Source organism: Panthera uncia (genome assembly GCF_023721935.1).
Source record: "Panthera uncia isolate 11264 chromosome E2 unlocalized genomic scaffold, Puncia_PCG_1.0 HiC_scaffold_19, whole genome shotgun sequence".
Taxonomy (NCBI): Eukaryota; Metazoa; Chordata; class Mammalia; order Carnivora; family Felidae; genus Panthera; species Panthera uncia.
Window position 1 is genome coordinate 6,820,026 of NW_026057588.1, and position 21,072 is coordinate 6,841,097.

A 21,072-nucleotide genomic window follows, 5' to 3' on the forward strand; every position below is an offset into this window, starting at 1 on the left:
CCATTATCCATAATCGCCGGGTCAGCATCCAAGAGCCCCCGCCCATTATCCATAATCGCCGGGTCAGCATCCAAGAGCCCCCGCTCATTATCCATAATCGCCGGGCCAGCATCCAAGGGCCCCCACCCATTATCAACAGTCACCGGGTCAGCATCCAAGAACCCTTGTCCATTATCCACAATCGCCGGGTCAGCATCCAAGACCCTCCACTAGTCCACAGTCGCTGGGCCAGTATCCAAGATGTGCCACCCATTATCAACAGTTGCTGGGCCAGTACTGAGGACATGCCATCCACTGTGAGCAGTCATTGGCTCAGTATCCAAGATACACCGTCAGTTACCTACAGTCACCGTTTGAAGACCCAAGATGTTCCACCAATTTTCCAAACTCACCACTTCAGCATCCAAAACTCTCCATTACTTCCTCACGTCTCCCTGGACAATGTAGAGTCCCTTAACTACAATAGTAGTCAAGTCAGTAGCCAAGACCACCTTCCAACAAGTCAGAGTCCTTGTTTAAGTACTCAATGCCTCACATTGCCAATCCGGGCCAAAGTCGATGTCCCCCCTTCAATTACTCACAGCCCCACGGCCAGTGTCAAAAGCACTGATTCAATTATCTGGACCACCCAGGAGAGTTTCAAAGACTCTATGGACAGCTCCCTGTACAACCCAAGTACTCTAGACGACAATATCCAGAGCATACGTTCAAGCAGATCTGCTGAGATGGATTCTGGCGGGTGAGAGGCAGGGGTCCAGGCAGTGGGCCAGGTTCTGGGCTAGGATTCTGGGGGAGGGGCAGTAGTCAAAGGTCAGCGACCAGAAGCAAAGCCAGTCTACTGGAAACTAGAGGTTGGACCCAAGTGAGGCTGACCCTGGGTAGGGCATAACATAAAGGCTGGACCTGTAATTCAACCTAGGAACTGAACTTGGGGGTGGCAGGGTCTGGAAGTTAGATCTGGAGGCAAGGGAGCCCAGAGGCTAAACATCTAGAGGCAGGACCTGAAGGATACAGGCCAGGGAGAATGGACGTAGAGAAGATAGTCTGAAGGCTACACTGGGTGGGTCATGGTCTGGTCTGGCAGTTGGACTGGGGTGACTGGGCTGGGTGGCTGGACTCAGTGGTGACACTGGTGGTGGGCGATCTGCTACAGGTGTCAGAGAAGGAGTAAATGCAGGTATTCACAGTTGCCCATGGGCTGGCGGCTGCTGCATGGAGCCAAGAAGATCGGCCGTCAGGTGAGCCTGGCACTGAGCCTGGCTGGCATGGTGATCATCGGTCTCATCACCCTGGGCCAGCCCTGGATCCACTTCCGGGTTCCATTGACATCCCCTGGGGATCCTGATGGCCCCTCGACCATCCCCATCAACACCATCTTCTTTGTGCAGTGCCCTGACATCTCCTGCCTTCATGAGTACGACCAGAATGCTTGTAAGGCCTACCCTATACTCACCCTTCCTGGGACTCATCTCTCTTCTTTGTCCCGGGGACCCTTCTCTGCCCTCTCTAGGATGGTCTTCACTGCCCAGGGTTAGTCTTCCCTTCTCTGGGATAGTTCTCACTACCCCCGGATAGTCATCCCTTCCTCCAGATGGTCCTCATTGCCCCAGGATCATCCCCATTGCCCTATGCTCACCTTCAATTACATGATACCCATCCCCACAGTCCTCTTAACCCTAGGATCTTACACATTATCCTGAGACTTTTTCACCCCAAGGAATCTTTCCTCATCACACAGAACCGGTTCCTCAATTCCCACCCCTCTTCTCACTGCCCAAGACACTGTTCTCACTGACCCAGAGGTGTGCCCTCAATGCTAAAGGCATCTGCCTTAATATCCCTTCTCTACAGCCCAATTTCAATTTTCTTAAAATGAGAAAGAAAAATTTGCAAGGGAGAGGGTTCAGGAATACTCCCAGCCTCATGGGGGACCCTGTCCCCCATGCTCAGTCGGAGGGCCTCTTGGTGTTCTGATTTTCTTCCTTCCCCAGACTTGTTGGACTTTGCCTGGGCCTTTCTCATCCTTGCCAGTATTGCCGGCTTCTGCCTCTGCATCATGCTCATAAACATCATCTTCTTCACCAGCTCCAACTTACCTGTGCTGGACTTCTCCAACGTCATCATCAGCATCCTGACAGGCATGGCAGTGCGATTTATCCCTCAGGAACCAAGGCGAGGAGTACCTTGCCCAGTGCCCATGATGATATCCAACCCCCTCCCCACCACATCCCAACACCATCCGCATCCTCACGTACATTGCCCATCCCAGTTCTATCTCCCTCCAAATCTCTGATCAATCCCAATAAAAAATATATGAGCTTCCAACAACACAACCTCACCTCCAGCCCCAATACCAGCCTCCAGTTCACCCACCACCTCTCCACGTCCCCATCCCGCATTCCCATTTTATCTCTTTCCAATCTCCAAACCATCCTCACTACCATCCCCAACCCCTTTCCAAATCTCAGCACTCATTCCAAACCCCACCCAACTCTATCACCTGTGAACCTCACTCTCAAACTCAACCAAAACCCGTCCCCCACCTCACCCTCTGTCCTCACCACTCAAACTTCAACCTCTACCCAATACCCATTTCCAGTGCTGACCCAGCCCAAATCCTTTCTCCCCCGACGCCCCCCCCCCCCGCCCCCTGTCCCCGGCTCTGTGATTTTGTTCAAGTTACTTAATCTTTCTGAGCCTACAGTTTTCTGTAGGGTGGGGGTGAAATTTCCTATCACGTGGAGATGTAGTGAGGATTGGATTAGAAAATGTTGGCACCTGATGGAGCTCTTTAACCTTGCACAATTCCTTACCATGATAATCCTTCCACGTGACCCAAATGTCTCAAAATTGATATGTTAATTCTAATTGATTAGAATTAGTCTGGTTTTCAATTTGCATTGCCAAATCACACTTTTTAGAAAAGGAGCTGGGTTGGCACATTAATTTGGAAATGAAGGATATTACGTTCCTATCACTTGTAATGATTGACCACAGCTTTTAGTTTTATCAGGAAAACATTTTTGGACAATGATAGCAAAGTCAAGAGTAGGAAACATTCAACTTCCTATTTCCTTGTTTGCAAATAGTATTTATCCAATTTGTCTGGTAGCTCTTCCCAATTGTTTACATATAAGGTACAAAGGGTAGAAAACACCTCAGTTTTATGTCATCTAATATAAGACATTTTTCTACAAAAAAAAAAATTCTGCTCAGTCTTTTTAATTAAATGAGAAACACCTCTTATATTATTTTTCAACAACATAAAGAAAAAATGACCCAGGTCTTCACTACCTGAATTTTTTTTAAGTTGAAATATGCAGAATGAGTGGGTTCCTAGTCTACTTCTTCAGAAGCCCAAAATTAAAGACCCAATACAATAATAATCATCATCATCATCTCAATTCTTGTGGGCTCACTGTGTGCCAGGAATTGTGCCAATCTCAACAACTCCTCACGACAGCCCAAGGAGATGAGTCCTATGACTCATATTTTTTTACATATGAAGGAAGTGAGGCTCAGAGAGACAGAGTAGTTACCCTAAGGTGGGAGGGAGAGGCAGGACAAGAGCTCTGTTCTGGTTGGCCACAAAGCCTATGGTTTTAGACACAACCCAATGGTCCCAATGTGCTCTACCATGACATTATCAAGAGCCTGCTTTCCTGCCTGCGCACAGAGGTACAGGGAGGCAAAAGAAACTGGGAGAATATTGAGCAAGAGCCAGGCAGCCATACAACTATGGGCAGGGGTCTGCACACACCTGATGCCCAGCTTCCTAACACCTGTACTCATGCAGGGGCCAGCATGATACTGGGTATCCTGTTCTACCTGATGCAGGCCCATGAGTACCTGCAGGAAGGCATGACCTACACTCTGGGGCTCAGCTTCTACCTGGCGTGGACCGGCATCTTTCTCTTCCTGATGAGTGGTCTGGGCTGGGCTGGGGTTGGTTTTGGGCATGGGTTTTCAGGGATATGGATAGGGACTGAGTGGGACAGAGTTTGGGATGAGGATGGGTTGTGGACAGGGCTGGACAAGCTGGGATTGAGGTGGGAGATGAGGGTGGGGTTGGGCATAGGGCTGGATGAAGGGATGGGGTTGGGTATGGGTTGGGAAATGGATTGGGGACAGGGTAGGGGTGTGATTGGGCTTGGGAAAAGAATCAGGATCTGGAGTAGGCTATGAATGCTGCACCTCACCCCCTCTGCTCTCTTCCTTCTTCAGGTTTCCTTTCCTACCTGAACTACATGAACTTCTGGTCCATCCTGGCGCTCCAGGCCATCTGGACTTGATGGCGCTCCAGGACACAGGAATGACCCCACCGCTGGTCTGCTCCCACAGCTCCCTGCCAAGCACTTGACAACCCTACTCTCTAGTCCCCCACCCCCACTGAGAGTCTTGCCCTTTTCGGTCCCCTCTTAATCCCCCCACTCAGATTAATAATCTGTATATTTAAATAATCTGTACCTTTTGCCCAGAATATTCTCTTAGCTCAGTACCTTCTAAGTGTTCTGTGGAAATGCCAACTCTCACGGGGGCCATCCCTTGGGCCCTCTGGGGTAGAGGGACAGGTGAGGGAAGCGATTCAGAGGAAAGAGACGCAAGGCACAAGGTCAACAAAGAGGCTGTGCCAATGGTTCCTGGTATACATACAAATGGTGTCAATCAATATTTGTTGAATAGCTGATTCTCTCCAAGCCCTTAGGGCTTCATCTTTTACTTCCCAGACCCCCAATAATGTGCCCCTCCTGAGGTAAATTCTCCCTGCACCCACACCTCACCTCCTGCCCTTACCAGCAGCCCCTGTCATCACTTCCTCTTTCTTCTCGCGAAACTCCTCCAACACAGGGCTGTTCTTTTTAAAAATTGTCTATCTGTCTGTCTATCTATCTATCTATCCATCCATCCATCCATCCATTTTTAAGGCTGTTCCATGTAGCATATTTTTGCTATCAGAGTCATTTGTTGAACAGGGCACGGTTGAAACTCAAGTACAAATTAATCTCACTACCTGGGTCCCCCTACAGGCCCTTGACCTGGGGGGTCCCCTCGACCTCCCTTTCACACAGTGGTTAAGCTGGAAGGGTTGAGTCTAGGCTCTGCCACCTACTAGCTCCGTGACCTGTGTCCAGGCATTGACCCATCTGGGTCTCAGTTTCCTCATCTGTAAAATGGGGGTAATGATAGTACTTCAATCTAGATAGAGTTTAACATAACACCTAGTTTGTGCTCTTTTTTTAAATTTTTTTTAATGTTTTATTTATTTTTGAGACAGAGAGAGACAGAGCATGAACGGGGGAGGGACAGAGAGAGAGGGAGACACAGAATCGGAAGCAGGCTCCAGGCTCCGAGCCATCAGCCCAGAGCCCGACGCGGGGCTCGAACTCACGGACCGCGAGATCGTGACCTGAGCTGAAGTCGGACGCTTAACCGACTGAGCCACCCAGGCGCCCCTCGTTTGTGCTCTTTAAGGGTTGCTAAAATAATCCGCTTCTCTCCCACAAAAGGCTCTCAAATTTGTTCATCTTTAATGAAAATAAGCTGCAACTATATGCCAGAGACTGGATCTATAGCAGTGATCAAACTAAACACACATCCTTGTTTTTATGGCTTCACATTTCCGCAGGGAGGCAAAACAGATATGTTAGGGATAAGTGCCATGAGGTAAAATAAAGGAGGGGAATAGAGATGGGTCTGGGAAGGGGCAGGGGCTCTATGCCAAGGTAATATCTGAGCAGAGACATGATTGAAGAGAGGAGAGCCATGGGGATAGGTTGGGGGAAAGGATTCCCGGCAGAGGGAACAACAAAAGTTCTGAAAACGTCCTTGGCAGGTTCCAGGAAGATTAGGGAAGCCAATTACTGGTGTACCCTGAGCAAGGGAGAGGGAGACAGGGACAGAGGGGGAACAGGGGCTAGGTCCCTCCGGGCCTTGTGGGCCACAGTGAAGACTTTGCTTTTTACTCTGGGTGAGGCAAAAAGCCAGTGAAGAAAGGTCTCCTTTTGTTAATATAAGGATATGTTCCTTTTACATCAGACTATAAGCTTCGTGGGAGGTGTCTCCTCACCGGAAGAAAACAACCCAAATGACCAGGGAGACCAGCTAAACAATGTGTGTTCCACTCACAGAAAGGAATATTTGGCCCCCGTTTAAGGAATGAGGTCACTCTGTACTGATCCGGGGGAGACTATTTAGGGGACAAACTGGAATGAAAAAAAAAAAAAAAATCGCTACCCATAACATGTGTGTGTATACAGCCATAAAATAAAAAGTCCACACCACACTGTTGACAGTGGCGACTCTGGTGAGTGGGTTTGAAGTAGAGGAGTTTCCTTTTTTATCTCTGAAAAGAATGTTTCCAATCAAGTCAGCTGAAGACACTCCTTAGAGCTTGAACCCTCCCTACCAAGAATCCAAGCCCCCAGGTCTTAAACCATCTAAACTGGGGGGTGGAGGGAGCACTTCCGGCCCTCACACAGCCCAGGAGTCCTGGCCCCCATCCTCCTCCTCCTCCCTTAGATCCAGAAGCCCAGCCTTTCGCCCCGGCGTCCAGGCATCGACCCCTCCTCTTGCTGCGCGGAACGAGCCTCTCATTCCGCGCCACGCTAGCGTTACCCCACAACGTCCCCCCGTCGATCTCCGCACTGGCCCCGCCTCCCATTCCTGCCTGCGGACTCAGTCTGGGTCGGCCCCGCCCCTTCCAGCCAAAGCTCGCGCCACTGCCGCGCTGGCAATTCCAGGAGCCTCCCTTTCTGGCTCGGTCCGGGCTCGGGGTCCTTCCCCTTTGCCGCCCGCCTTTGGTGCTGTCCTCAGAGTTGCCTGACGCTCATGAGAGGACAACGGGCCCTGATAGTCCCCTGCTTTTTTTTCTCCGCCTCTAGGGACAACATTGTATCGTCTGCTTAGGAAGATTTTTGGAGGGAACAGGCATTATTCGCTACCCCAAGCACCAAAGCTGGATTTCCGGCCCCGGCGCGTGTGTTGGACGCCTCGGGGCGGAGCCCGGGCAGGGGCTTGTGGCGGGCCTTACAAGCGGCGCGCACTATAAAGCGGGACGCGAGGTCGCCCGCGCACACTTTGAAGAGAGTGAGGGTCGGGTGAGCTGTCTTTGTCTTATGGCTCTTTTCCGTCTGCGCGGCCGGGCGTTGGGGTCTGGGTCGCGCCTGTCGTGAGGTGCCCGGGGCTGCGGCGGGGCGGCCACGTCGTCGCGTGGAAGGGGTCAGGCCCTTGTGAGACCCCAGCGCGCGCTCCGAGGCGAGCCTGGGGATCTTGGCGGGGTGGGCAGTGGCGTCCGAAGAGGCTGGCGGCCCTTTAGGGGCCCTCAGGGTGGGGAGGACTCCTGCCCCCGGAGCGAATGAGGGTTTTCAAGGCCAGCGCTCCTTGGCCCCGCAGCCGGGCTGCGCCATTTCTGTTTCCCACGTCGCAGAATTCCGCCATTTTGTCCGTTTTTCGTGGGGGTGGGGGTGGGGGGGAGCGCGTGTGACCCTGAGTTTTTCTTGCTGAGGTTTTCCACTTCTGTGCTGGCTACATGAGCTTCCCTTAGGAAGTCGCTGTTTTTTTCCATTCCACGTGGCTGGCATTTTATGCAACGTGGAATAAAGATATGGGGGAGGTAGAGGCAGGATCTCAGGGTTTACCAAGAGCTAAGTGGGAGTGTGGAGTCTCTAGATGAATTACGGGGTTTCTGAGAACCACATGGGTGCGGTCTTAGGAGACAGCAAGTGGGGCCTTTATCCTCAGGAATCATTCGGACACGGTCCCTCCAAATACCAGAGTTTTGTATTCACCCATGCACGAGTTGCGGGAAACGTTACTTCTGAGCTAATTGGTCCTTAATTCAGGTCTTGGACATCCGTTTCCCCATCGCCGAGGAAGCCCGGCCCCGGGGCAGCTCGCTGATTTTCTATGTCCCCACCAAGACCCAGCAAAAATCCTCCCTGAGTTTCTCACTTCAGGCAGCCACCTGAAAATCTGTCGAACTTCATCCCAAGTGTTGCCCTGTCACAAGTGGAAGGATTTTTTTCCTCCATCACTGGCGCGCCCTCTTTTCGCCATTTTCCAATGTATTCCTTTCTCATCCCCCCCCTTTTTTTTTTTTTTTTTTTTTTTTTTTTTACTTGTTAAAATCCTCACACGTGCGGGGAAATACACATAAGTTTAACATTTTGCCACGCATGCTTTATTTCTGCCTGGTGTTCTGAAAGCACGTTTTTAATTTCATCAGAAATAATGGGGTCTCCTGTGTGCTTTGTGTCTGTGGTTCCTGAGCCCTCTCCAAAATGTCTTCCTCTGGTCTGTTCCAAAATGGTTGCAGAAAAGGGTCTCTGCTCATCGTGAGTGCTGCTTCTATGTTAGGGTTGGGTTTTTTCCCCCTAGGAGAGCTCCCTCCTTCTGCCACCCCGGTAGGTTCTTCAAGGGATTTGCACCTTAGCAGCTTTCACTGTTAAGGGTTAGTAACAGGTGTAGCCAGTGCCAAAAGTCTGTAAAATTAGGCAAGGGGAGGTAGACACTGGGTTTGCTCCATGCAGGGGGTTTGACGACGGTCCCCTTGTGGACCGGTGACACTGGGGAGGTGGGGTTGCCTGGGGTCTGCACAGGAAGAATTGTGGACTTTGATACCCTCCTGGTGGGTTTTGTGCTTCCCAGTCTCTAAGTGCAGTTAGTTGGGCCTCTGTTCCTGAAGGTGAGTGGCCGTGGGGACCTGGGCTCCCGTGATGTCCAGCACTGGGCTCTGATCACCCCTGAGGACTCCGTGCGCCACGGGACCTTTGACACCTGGGGATCTGAGGAGCCCTGGTTTTGATGTCTCTGGACCCTCCCAGACTGTTCAAGTCCTTCCTGTGTTACAGGTGTGTCTTCAAGCAGGGGGACCGGCCACTAACATCCCCTGTCAGTGACAACTCTTGCTTCCACCCGCCCCCCCTCATCTAAAATAACCTTACCCTCTTTGGGATGACTTCACATCAGATAGCTCTGGGACCTAATTTATGTGCCAGCATTTGTGCTGGAGATTTACATGCAAATCCCTGTTCATTTATAGCAGTGGAAATCCAGCCAGAGTTGGGCCGGGTCCAAATCCCAGCTCTGCTGTTCATGGGCTCAGAGAGCTGGTCTCCCGAGCCTCAGTTTCTATATCCGTAGAGCAGGCACAGCACACCCAGCAGCGTATGGGCCCAAATCCTCTGCATGGTTGGGGGTGGGTGGTGGTGATATTTCCTACCTAAAGGTAAGGGTTGGGCAAGATGGAGAATACACGGATTGTGGCAGGAAACACTGATCGTGTATTTGGGTTTCAAGGAAACGGACTAATCAAAGCTAATTTTCAAAGTCAGCAGAAGAAAAGAAACAAGCTGTCAGCACTTCTCACTGTTCACACTGAGGGGTTTGTAGGTTGAACTTGGACAGCCGGCCTTGGATGGATACACTGATACAGTTAGTAAAGTTACCCTCCAGTTTGCACAGTAACCATTGTTTAAAGTGACCCTTTATCTAGAGAATGTTGCACAAATGTTTCAAAGCCCAGTCGTAAAATGGGCACGGGACCTGTTGTCTGAAAAGAAGCCAGTGTTCTCTGGTCTGGGGCGATTTGTCCCTGGTCCTTGGATGTCGGGAGTGGACAGGACGATGGCCGTGGTGCAGTAGGATGCAGGCACGTTCTCTGGGAGAGCTCGGGGGTGTCCGCTCTCGCTGGCCGGTACTTTGGGGGGAGAAGCTCCTTTCCGTGATTGGGGGTGGGGCTCAGTCTGAGGGCCTGTGCTCTTCGCCTGAGGCGTCCTCTGCGGAGCTCTGAATGTTTGCTGCAGCGGAGAGGGCGTTTCCGGGAAGATGGGGTAGGAAGTTGCCGTTTGTGGAGGGACGTGTGAGGGGAGAGCAGAGCTGGAGGCTCTGGGAGGCAGCTAGGGAAGACAGACCTGGGGTGCAGGCTGAGCAGGTGTGGGGGTGTCTTCAGTGGGGCACTGCTTTGAGCTGGGCGGGGTGGGGGTTGGTGGTGCCGAAGTCTGTTGTGGCGGATCATACAAGGTGACAGCCAAGGACAAGCCACAGTGAGGCTTGGTCAAGGGGCATCAAAAGGCACGTGATCAGGGCTTCTTGGCACCCCAGTGGCCGGGTATGGTGGTCATTTGTCCTGCCTGGGTGAGCTCTTGTCTGTCCTCCCCCTTAGGACTGGAGCCAAGTGGCTCTGTGACCTGAGTGAGGAGGACAAGGGCACCAGGGCCCCCATGATGTCCAGCACTGGGCTCTGACCTCCCTTGAGGACATGGTGCCCCCCCCCCCCCCCCCCGGGACCTTTGACACCCAGGGGGTCTGAGGGGCCCCACTCTGGGGACAGAGGGCTGGGGGCCGTGGTTGCCTGTGCCCTGCTGACCAGCTCTTCCCCTCCGGCTCCTTCCTGTCTGCAGGTGGTTCCTCCAGAGTCAAACAGCGCCGCTGTCCCTGTCCTTGGTAAGAACAGAAGAGGCTCCTTACTGGCCGTACCATAGCAATAAATCTATCGTGAAATATGTAGATTATGGTAATAATACAAAAGCAAATGCCGAGTGGTTGCCCAGAGCTGGGCCCCCTGCTAAGCACTGGATGAAGTGTGGGGCAGTGAGGGGGAGGACACAGGAGAGATTGCAGCGACCCTGTCAGCGCTCCTGAAGGGGCTGGCTCGGGACCCCCATGATGTCTAGCACTGGGCTCTGACCTCCCCTGAGGACATGGTGCCCCCCGGGACCTTTGACACCCGGGGATCTGAGGGGTCCCGGTGGGGGGGAGGTGCTGGGGGGTGTGGCTCTCTTCCCACCTGACGGCCTCTCCCCTTCCCTGAAGCTCCTGCCCAGCAGCACCCCTCCTGGCTTCCTGCTGCTCCTTGCAGGGGACAGCCATCGTCATGGCCGAGCGAGCACTGGCCCCCACCCAGTTGGGGCGGGGGGACCGTTACTACACGTACACAGAGCTCCTGGCCATCTCACGGCGCTTCAAGCAGAACCCCAACGAGCTCATGATAACCTGGATCCTGCGAGTGTATGACCAGGGAGGCCCGGCCCTGTTCCTGAACTCTGGAGAGCTGGCACTCCTGGGTGACCTGACCGGCGATGCCATCTTCAACTACCACTGCAAGACGCTGCGGGGTGGCTGCCAGACGCTGCTCACCTGGCTGCTGCTGGCCTGGCGCCAGCGCTGGGAGTCCTTCCTGCACTTTGAGGCCACCGAGCTCCCCTTCCGCCCCTGGACCACCATGGAGGAGGGCATCCAGCTGGTGCGCGAGCTGGGCATGCTCGACTGGATCTACCGCGAGCCACCCTCACCCCCCGCGCCCGAGCAGGGGCCCTGGCCGGCGCCCGAGGACGTGCCCTTCACGCAGGGCCTCCAGCGGCGCCTGCTGACGGCCGCGCCCTCCGAGCTGCGGCTCTCGCTGGTCAGCCTGCTGGTCAAGGGCATGACGGTGCTGGAAGCGGTGATGGAGATCCAGACCATCGCCGATGTGGGCCTGCTGTGGCGCCAGAGCCAGCCGGGCCGCGCCAAGCTCATGTTGGGGCCCAACCCGACGCGCAAGGACCTCACGGGCTGGCTGCTGAGCCATGGCGTCCCCAAGGAGAGGGTGGACAAGCAGCCCACCAAGGTCCTCCTGGAGCTCTACATCAAGGAGGCCAAGCGCAGCCGCGGCCACCCTGCCTACGTGCTGGGGGACGAGCAGCCCCCGCCTCCCCCCTACTCAGACCAGGCCTGTGGGGAGGAGCCGCCCGCACCCGTGCGCCATGACTAGCCCCTCCCTGGGCACGGTCTCCCCGCTGCTACTCTGCGGGGTGGGTGGTGCTGGGTTCCAGGAGAGACAAGAGTCCATGCCTCCTGAGCACCCCCAGGGGGGACTGAGGGGTGGTCCGTTTGCCCTTCTCCAGACTCCCAGGCCTCTCTGAGTGCTTGAGGTGCCCTTGCCCCCTGGCACCCTATCGGTGTCACCAGCCAGAGTGGTGGAGGGAAGCGAGCCGGCCAGTAGCCCTTGGGTGCCTGTGCCCCCATCCCCAGGGGCATATGCCATTACATTTCAGTCTGTTACACTTCAGGCCCATTGGCATGGTGGGCGGGCACCCCCACCCTGCCCCACCAGCCCCCAAAGCACTACGGGCCAAGTGGGATCTCCCCACAGCCCACAACTTGAAAGCACCTTGAAGTTTGTACCCTTTTTCTTAAGCTATTTTTAAATGCAATGTTTTTACCTAATAATTTAAGCATGTACAACACTTTGGTTTTCCGGGTGCTTCTTTGTGGCTTGGAATGATTTTCTCTTGAGTGTGTGTGCGTGTACGCATGCAATGCCTGCCTTCTAAAGTGGACTTTTGCTGTTGGCTCACCTGGAGAAGGGGCAGTCAGTCCTCTCTGCTTTCTAGCTGGATGTGTGGCATCTGGGCCGGGTCTGTCACGCCCGGGTTGAAAGTGTTGGGGCCAAGAATCCCAGCTCCATGGGGACAGACCACCCGGATGGTCAGCACTAGGCACAGGGCGCTCATTGAATATGCGTGTCGCTGTGTCTGGGCTGTCCTAAAGGACAGGGTTTGTGGTGTGGTCCTGGTGTGAGATTGCATCCGGAACCCTCTCGGGGCAAGGGCAGGGGTCACACAGAGGAGCCCCCATCTTTCCACAGGCTCGCTCAGTATGCTGAAGGCTGGGCTCCTGTCATCCTGCTGGAGCCACTTAACAAAGAACCTGCGAGTTCTGTGGGTCAATGTAAGCAAGAAAGTGCCCGCCTCTCCAGGGGTACATGAAGACCTTCTGAGGTGCCCTTACGGGTGGGTCTGTTGGTGGTCTCAACATAAAGGATGGGGGGTTCTCTGGCTTTTCCGAGCTGTGCAGACAGGGCTGCTGACCCCAGTGCAACCCTGCCCAGCCCTTTCTGCACCCTCCCCCCAAGGTCGAGGGGCTTGTACCTTACTCCCCCTGGGGGGGGGGAGGTTTGGGGTCCCCGTGGCTAGGAGTAGCTTCTTGCTATGAGCACCCGCCTCCCACCTGTGATCACCTGCATCCCAGGCTCCCCACTGATGGTGCTGGTGGGTTCACACAGACCACTTGATGTAGGCGTGCTCATCAGTGTGATGCATGTGGGTTATGGCCAGTGAGGGGATTGGTGTCTCGGCCCAGGCCACCCAGGGGGAGGCAGCCCTCAGATTTGGCCACCCAGTGCTTGCCACGTCTCCCCTCCCGGTCTGAGAGGTTAAGTGCAGGGGCACGGGAACTGGCCTGGAACCAGGTGCCCTCACAGGGCCTGCTGTTTTGTTAGTAGGTCTGCAGGAGCATTTTTTAGTCTTCAGTGCCATCCGGTGCTACATTTGCGAGGATGGAAACGGCCATCTGCCCAGTATGGCAGCGGCCAGCCACGTGTGGCCAGTGCAGCTGGGACCTGAATTTTCCACTTTATTTAAATAGCCCCATGGGAGCCATTGGGCACACAGGCAGGTCCCACCCCCTGCAAACTTGCAGCCCCCAGAATGAGAATGTCACCGGCCCTGCCCACTCTGCTGGCCTCCAGCAGGAGTTTAATGGCAAGGGATGTGGGGTCTGAGGAGTCTCAGCTCTGCCAAAGGAGATGGGAGCACGGAGGCACTGCTGGCCTCCAGCAGGAGTTCAATGGCAAGGGATGTGGGGTCTGAGGAGTCTCAGCTCTGCCAAAGGAGATGGGGGCACGGAGGCCAGTCACGTGCCGGGAGTCACAGAGCCTCAGGTTTGCCGGTGGCTTTGGCCCTTGCACCTCCTTGTGAGCTGTCCCTCTGCGCGCACGCTTGAACCCCCGCCCGGGGGCGGTGGGGAAGACTAAAGGTGACAGCTCAAAGCCAGGTTGGGTGACTGCCGTTCTCAAGGGAGTGTGTGACCCACGGAGGGGCTCACTGAGCAGGCGCGGCTCCGTTGCCCGCCAGGTGCGCGCATCACGTGCTGCACCTACAAATGCATGTTCCCGCAGGCACTCACCTACCGTCCGCTTCCATGCACCCGCATAAATGCACCCGCATAAATACACCCGCACATGCAGGCACACCCACACGCGTACAACATGCACAAATGGAGGCTGCGCACGCACCGCACGCACGCACAGAGGCCTGTCACACGGACACGCGCATTCTCGTGCCAACACGTATATGCAGACACCTCACAGGCACCCGGATAAAAGCAGAAACATTCGCACAAGTGTCTGTACGCACGTGCACGCACGTGCCATATACGTGTGCGCAAGCCGCCCTTCACGCAGGCCCCCACAAACAGGTAACAGCACGCGCGTGCGTGCGCACGCAGACCCGCCCGGGGCTCCGGGGCCCGGGAGCCCTCCCCTAGGTTCCCACGGGGCCAGGCGCACACAGTAAGTCACGGGAGCCAGAGCAGCGGGTGAGCAGACATGTTGGGGTGCAATGGCAGCGCGGGAAAGGGGGCGCCCGGTTTCCCAGCTCACACGGGGCCCCCCCCAGGCCCGCAGGCAGCCGGGTCTCCAGGCCAGCAGGCCCAGCCCCATGCTGAGCCCCGCCAGCACCGCCACGGCCCCGGCCAGCAGGGGCACCACCGTGGCTGCGGGGAGAACACGGGAGTGTGAGTCGTGGGACTCGGGCCCCCCCACGCTCCCAACCCAACGCCCGTGGCCGTCACCTGCAGGGGTGGCAGGCTCGCGGGAGCCGTGGCAGGGGACCCCGTGAGCCGGAGGCCGGGCGGGGGCGGTGAGCTGGCGGAAGCGGCCTAGTGGGCAGGAGCCCGGGCACCCGGGGAGGTTGAGGGGCAGGGGCAGGCCGGAGGAGTCGTTGCGGTAGAAAAGGGAGATGGTGACGTTCCTGGAGGGAGACAGGAGGTGGTGGCACCCGAGCCCCTCCCCACCGCCCCCCTGCCACTGACTTAAATCTGGAGAAGAGGAGCCGAATAGGGAGACTGGGCTCCTGACTCCCACCTGTCAACCTCCAAGTGCCATCCGGGGCAAATACCCGCTCCAGGCTCGGGCCACGCCCACTGCCCGGGACCCCAAGTCTCTTCCCGCGACAGTTCTGTCCTGCCCCTTCCTGGGCGCCACCCCCTCCTTACCCAGCATCCTCGTCCGGGTCCCCGAGGTGCCTCCGGAATTCAAAGCCGAGGCAGGCGGCGTACGGCGGGGTGTGACCGTCATAGAGACCCAGGGCTCCCTGGAGGGCCAGCAGAGTGCTGTCGTGCTGCGGGTGGATCCCAGGGCTGAGACAGGGCTCCTCTCTCCACGACTTGTCTCTCCTGAACTCTAGGCTGGTGCATCCAGCTGCCTCCCAGATGTCCCCCAGTTCCCTTTAGCACCACCCCCCAAATCTGCTCACCTTGGAGGCAATCCCACTAATTGCAGGTAATCATTTAATGAAGATCGGTCAAGTAGACGCAAAAATATGATCGGGCAGTTCAGTTAAACAGCCTGTCCTTCCAGAAGAGCTAAACTCTCTTACAACACCATCACCTCCCTCCTTCCAGACTGCGTACCTCTAGTGAAACGGTCTGAGAGTACGGTTTGGAGATGAGCTACCCAAGGCAGCGGACGGAGGTTCCACTGGGACCACCCCACCGGCTTTTCCTCCCCTCATCCCTGTGCCCACATGGCACTGCCCCCCTTCCCAAAGACTCACAGCTGAGTACATAACCATCTTGAGGGGCAGCCCCAGGCGCTGGACCCGAGAGAAGTTGGCAAGGATGGCCTCCAGCAGGATCCCTGAGGGGGCACGAACAGAGCGCTGGAGAAGCCCCCAGAGGAAGGCGCTTTGGCCTCCCGGCCTCCCAGCCCCACGGCCTCACCCCCTGTCAGCTGGGCCTTCTCGGCTGCCCGGGGTGGACCCACATGGGCCCCAATATCCAAAGCTGAGATCTGCGCTAGCGTCCGTAGGACATTCGGGGAGGCCCAGGATGGGAGGGGAAGACCGTGGGCTTGCTGGAGAGAGACAGGGAGAGGAGACAAAGTGACCAGGACATCCTGAGCTCTCCATGCTCCCCTCAGATCCCCCCCCCCCACGCAGTGCCTGTGCTGTCCCGTTAGCTGCAGCCCTCTCCCCCACCTCCCTCATGGGAACCCCTCATGGGCCGGATCTGGTCAAAAAGCTATGGTGCGGCCGATAACAATCATTAATTAACAACGACCATCACCGTCCAGGAGCCCTCACCCACGGACCCAGAGGTGTCTCAAACTTCAGACTTCTGGGACTTTAGAAGGGTTCGATGGTGGCGTCACCATCTACACCAGAGCACGCCCAGTGCAACTATCCCCACCGTGCAACTAGGATGATTTTCACGGCATGTTGGTTTCAGGCACTTCCCCCCCCCCCCCCCCGCAAGGAAACTAACAGGAGGAATTACAAACACACAGCCTCTGGCCTCCCTGCGGGCCTCACTGTATGCCCGGCACTGTTCTAAGCACATGGCATGGATCTCGATCGTTACAGAAACCCCAGGAGGTGTTGATATGTGCGTTGCTGTCCCCACTGTGCAGATGCGCAAACTGAGGCAGTCAGGGTTAGGGGACTTGCCCGAGGGAACACAGGGAGTGAGCGGCAAACCTGGGATTTGAATCCAGGTGTCTTTGCTGCCTTGGCTGGGTGGGTGGGGCGAGGGCTCACCTGGCACATCAGCGTGTCCAGAACCTTCCACGCCCTGCGGAGCGGCTCTCCGACCAACGAGAGCCCCGTGTAGTTCTCCAGGTGAGTTAGGAAGTCCTGGGTGCACCGGGCTGGGTGAGTCTAACGGACCTCCTCACCCCTCCCTGCCCCGCCCTCCCCGCCACGCCCCTCCGGGCCCCGCCCCGCCGGCCCAGCTCACTGTCCAGCCCTCCAGGGCGGTCTGGTACTCCGCTGCCTCCGTGGCCTCCCTGAGCAGCTCATGGTATCGGGGACAGCTGCGCGTGGGGAACCTCAGCAGCTGGGGGAAACTGAGGCTCAGAGAGGACAGCTTGACTGGGACCCCAGTCACAGCAGAGGGCGCGGGGAACTGGGGCTGTGGAGGCCTTGTCTCTGGTCCAAATCTCTCTTCAAACTACACGGTCCCTCCCAGATCTGGCCGCGCCACACGGGGATGGCGGGTCACCTCACCTAGACAGCTCTCCCCCGGGGGGAAAGGCTCACTGCCCCGAGACAGCACATGCCCCCCCCCCCCCCCCCCCCCCCCCCCCTTCGGCTGGGCCAAACTGCCTCTCCCAGCCACTGGCTCCCTCCACCCAGAGGTGTCTGTCTCTCTCCATCCCTCCCACCCCCCTGCACCTGCCCAGCCCCCTGACCTTGTCCTCGGTGACTGGCACTGTATGTACAGGGATGGGCCTCCAGGCAGCCTCTGGGCGCCCCGGAGCAGCCTCAGGGAACAGCCCTGCGAGGTTGGCCTGAGCGCTCTCCAATGTGCGGTCAAAGTCAGTGCTGCGAACATACACCTGGGGTGGCGGGGAGAAAACAGGCAAGGGGACCAAGGTCGGGTCACAGGTCAGCTGCAGCAGCAAACCGAAAACTTCAGATTCGGTTCGGGGTCGAAGGTTAGGGGTTGGGAGTCAAAACCCAGGGCAAATTGGAGCGTCTGGTTCTCAGTGTTGGAAGTTGGGATCAAGGGTCAGAGGTCAATGTCAGGAGCAGCCAGGTTGGAGGTCAGAGGTTGGGTGAATATGTGGGACCAGAGGGGTCAGTGGCCTCATTGAAAGAAAGGAAGATCAGAATTGCTGGTGGCTGGAAGTTGGAGTTCAAGGTCAGAAGGGGAGGTTGAAGGACATGGGACCAGAATTCAGTACATGTCTATCAGGGATCAGAGGTCAGAGGTCAGGAGGAATGCTCCTATTGGGGGGTGTCAAAAGACAGGGAGGAAATGCAGATTTGCTGAAGGGCAGAGATCAAAGATGGGAAGTTGGGAGGGCAAATTGAACCTGTAAGGGTCAAAGTCACAACCAGCAAGTTTTGGCATCAGAAACCAGAGGTCAGAAAATCTGGACGGAGTTGGTGGGAGTCAGAAGAGAGAGGTGAGGGCAGGAAAATAAAGTCAGGGTTGGGGCACCTGGGTGGCTCATTCGGTTAAACGCCAGACTCCTGGTTTCAGCTCAGGTCATGATCTCACGGTTCGTGGGTTCGAGCCCCGTGTCAGGCTCCATGCTGATGATGCGGAGTCTGCTCGGGATTCTCTCCCTCTCCCCCTCTCTCTGCCCCTGCCGCTCCCCTGATTGTGTGCTCTCTCTCCCAAAATAAATAAACTTAAAAAAGAAAAAGTCAGGGTTGACAGAGGTCAGAGGTCAGAGGTGAAGCATATTCATGCTGAGATGGGGTCAGAGGTCAGCACGAGTAAGTCAATGGTTTGGAGGTGAGCGATCAGAACTGGGGTGCAGGTTGGGTTATGGGGGTGGTCAAAGGCCAGAGGCAGAGGCCCACGGTGAGTGTTGGGGTCAGTGGAGGTCAGAGGTCAGGAGGCAGGTGAGGGTCATCGTGGGCAGTACCTCCTCCCGCCGGTACTCGGGGCTCAGAAAGGCCTCATAGCGGTTCCTCAGGAAGCGGCCCAGCTCCAGCTGCTGGCGGACCCCCTCCTGAGGACAGAGCGGGAGTCAGCAGACCCCTCCCTGCCCCGCCCACTCCCCCCCCCATCGCCCCCCCCCCGCACCCCGGCCTCTCACCCCAGTCAGCTGGCCCAGGCCCCTGGGCCACAGGACGGTGATCGCCTCTTTGTGCGGGTCGGTGGGATAGGAGGCCAGCGGGGCCCGGTCGCCATGCCGGAACACCTGGGGACGGGACCAGGTCAGGGCCGGCCTGGGAGAGGCGAGGGGCCAGGCCGGGGCGGGGGACACCTCACCACAGCCACAAACACCAGGGGTCCTTCCGGCAGGGCCTGGGGCAGGAGCAGAAGCAGGATAGGTCCAGCGGGGAGGCCCCAAAACCCTGGCCCGGCCATCTCCACACAGCCCAGACGCTGAGCTCAGCCCACTGTCTGTGCCGCAGCCCCACCCACTCATTACCCCTGCCTCAGCACCCCCAGAAACGCAGGTCCCGGCATGCCTGTCCCGGGAGCCAAGGCGGGCTCCTGGGATCGACTCCCCCCCCCACCGCACCCCCAGGCCTTTGGATTAACCCATTTAATCTCCTCTGCGACTCTAGCAGGGGGTGATATGGTTATCACCGTCCCCATTGTGCAGCTGGGGAAACTGAGGCATGGCAGGGTTAAATCATTTGCCTGAGCGGGGCGCCTGGGTGGCTCAGTCGGTTGAGCTTCCAGCTTCGGCTCAGGTCATGATCTCACGATTCGTGAGTTCCAGCCCCACATCGGGCTCCGTGCTGACAGCTCAGAGCCTGGAGCCTGCTTCAGATTCTGTGTCTCCCTCTCTCTCTGCTCTTCCTCCACTCGTGCTCTCTCTTTCTCTCTCAAAAATAAATAAACATTTTAAAAAATTTAAAAAAATCATTTGCCTGAGGGAACACAGGCAGTGAGTGGCAAAGCTGGGATTTGAACCGGGGGCCCTTAACCTGGGTGCAGAGGAAGGCAGAGAGACCCCCCACCCAGCCCCACATTCTAGACACATGCTCTGCCTTCTTCTCCCTCCCCACCACCACAAATCGGTTTTTTCCTATTCTCACCCCTTAAATGTTGGAGCTCTTTGTAGCTCTCTCGGGCTTCTTGGAGATGTCACCCTCTTCCGGTGCTGCCCACAGCTGGCCCAAGCCAGCAGGGCTCAGTGGTTGAACACCCAGGCCCCGGATTTGGACAGGCTGGGTTCCAACCCTAACCTCACCCACCATTTACAAGCTGTGCAACCATCGGCACGTTACTGCGCCTCTCTGTGCCTCAGTTTCCTCATTCATAAAATGGGAACGAGTACAATCTGTACCCCCAGAGAGTTGCTTTGAGGGTTAACGAGTTCAAATATATTAGCACTTAGAACAGGGGTTTGCGGACCAACTACTAGTTATTTCTTGCTGTGTGACAAATTACCTGAAAACTTAGTGGCTTACGACAGTAGCCACTTATTTCTTGAAGTTTTGGTGGGTCATGAATTTGGGAGTGGCATACCTGGGTGGTCTTGGCTTAGGGTCTTCACAAGATTGAAGTCAGGTTGTGGCTGGGGCTGCAGTCATTTGGAAACTTGAGCCACTTTTTTTTTTTTTTAACGTTTATTTGGTTTTGAGAGAGAGAGAGAGAGCCCAGCCTATAAGTGCAGGAGCAGGGGAGGGGCCAAGAGAGGGAAACAGAGCATCCAAAGGCTGTCAGCACAGAGCCCAATGCGGGGCTTGAACTCACGAACCTCAAGACCATGACCTGAGCCAAAGTCGGACGCTTAACTGACTGAGTCACCAGGGTGCCCCTAACTCAAGTCACTTCTGAGCTCACCAGGGCGGCTGCTGGCCAGAGGCCTCAACTCACCACCACATGGCCGTTGGTTCCTCCCACAGTGACTGACCAAGAGACAGCAGTGTCTCTTGTAGACTAACCTCAGAAGTCTCCTCCACTATTCCCACCCTATTTTGTTGTTTTCGCAGAGCAGTCCTGTCGCCTAAGGGAGGAGCCCCCATGAGTGGGATCAGTGCCCTTGTAATAAAAGACACTCCAAGAGCTCCCTTGTCCTTCCAGCACCAAAGGGCACATCCAGAAGCTGGCTGACTGTGAACCACCAAGCAGGCTCTCATTAGACACCAGATCTGTCAATGCCTGGACCTTGGCCCTCCAGCCTCCAGGAAAGTGTGAAATAAATGTGTGTTCTTGATAAGTCATCCCCTCTATGATACTCTGCTGTAGCAGAATGAATGGACTGACACCCTCTCCGTGTCAAGAACCCAACTTAAGCACCTCTGCAAAGTCACTTTAGCCATGTGAGAGAAGGTGTTCACAGGTTCTGGGGATTAAGGCATTTCAAGGCCATTATTCAGCCAACCACGCAAGTAAACATGGGGAAACACCCTGGTTCTTCACCCACTGGCCGACCCCAGCCCTTTGACCTACTTCAGGACCTTCTCCGTCCTATTCCGTGCCCTTGAGACTAGCCCCTGTCTTCAGCTCGGTCCTGGTTCCCTGTCCTCTGGATAACGATTGGCCTCAGCAGGAACTCCAAAGATGAGATGATAGATAGATAGATAGATAGATAGGAAGATAGATAGATAGATAGATAGG

General features: G+C 56.1%; 3 protein-coding genes and 3 non-coding genes across 7 annotated transcripts; 5 read left to right on the forward strand and 1 right to left on the reverse strand.

The window, feature by feature from the left end:
* Positions 1–6: 6 nt before the first annotated feature.
* LOC125915705 (outer dense fiber protein 4-like) lies at positions 7–4,471 on the forward strand. The gene is made up of 5 exons (XM_049621665.1): positions 7–739; positions 1,154–1,431; positions 1,992–2,138; positions 3,797–3,928; positions 4,225–4,471. The coding sequence occupies exons 1-5, from the start codon at positions 285–287 to the stop codon at positions 4,290–4,292; spliced, it is 1,080 nt and encodes a 359-aa protein (XP_049477622.1). The 5' UTR covers positions 7–284; the 3' UTR covers positions 4,293–4,471.
* Positions 4,472–7,031: 2,560 nt separating this feature from the next.
* LOC125915708 (Friend virus susceptibility protein 1-like) lies at positions 7,032–12,224 on the forward strand. 2 transcript variants are annotated; one of them, XM_049621671.1, is made up of 4 exons: positions 7,104–8,333; positions 8,647–8,849; positions 10,401–10,443; positions 10,813–12,224. In XM_049621671.1, exon 4 carries the CDS (start codon positions 10,874–10,876, stop codon positions 11,747–11,749), a length of 876 nt encoding a protein of 291 aa, XP_049477628.1. In that variant the 5' UTR covers positions 7,104–8,333; positions 8,647–8,849; positions 10,401–10,443; positions 10,813–10,873; the 3' UTR covers positions 11,750–12,224. The 2 variants fall into 2 exon arrangements, with proteins under 2 accessions (XP_049477627.1, XP_049477628.1); XM_049621670.1 differs by lacking the exons at positions 7,104–8,333; positions 8,647–8,849 and adding an exon at positions 7,032–7,097.
* Positions 8,704–8,794, forward strand: LOC125916244 (small nucleolar RNA SNORD88). The gene has a single exon (XR_007455855.1). It is a non-coding gene; the product is annotated as a small nucleolar RNA SNORD88 (small nucleolar RNA).
* LOC125916246 (small nucleolar RNA SNORD88) lies at positions 10,213–10,316 on the forward strand. Its single transcript, XR_007455857.1, has one exon. It is a non-coding gene; the product is annotated as a small nucleolar RNA SNORD88 (small nucleolar RNA).
* Positions 10,655–10,745, forward strand: LOC125916243 (small nucleolar RNA SNORD88). Its single transcript, XR_007455854.1, has one exon. It is a non-coding gene; the product is annotated as a small nucleolar RNA SNORD88 (small nucleolar RNA).
* A 126-nt stretch (positions 12,225–12,350) lies between the features above and the next one.
* On the reverse strand, positions 12,351–18,864 carry ACP4 (acid phosphatase 4). The gene is made up of 11 exons (XM_049622295.1): positions 18,766–18,864; positions 18,590–18,694; positions 18,416–18,502; positions 17,228–17,374; positions 16,774–16,872; positions 16,575–16,670; positions 15,760–15,892; positions 15,594–15,676; positions 15,034–15,158; positions 14,313–14,789; positions 12,351–12,522 (listed from the first exon to the last, which is right to left on the reverse strand). The coding sequence occupies exons 1-11, from the start codon at positions 18,862–18,864 to the stop codon at positions 12,351–12,353; spliced, it is 1,623 nt and encodes a 540-aa protein (XP_049478252.1).
* Between the last annotated feature and the right edge of the window lie 2,208 nt (positions 18,865–21,072).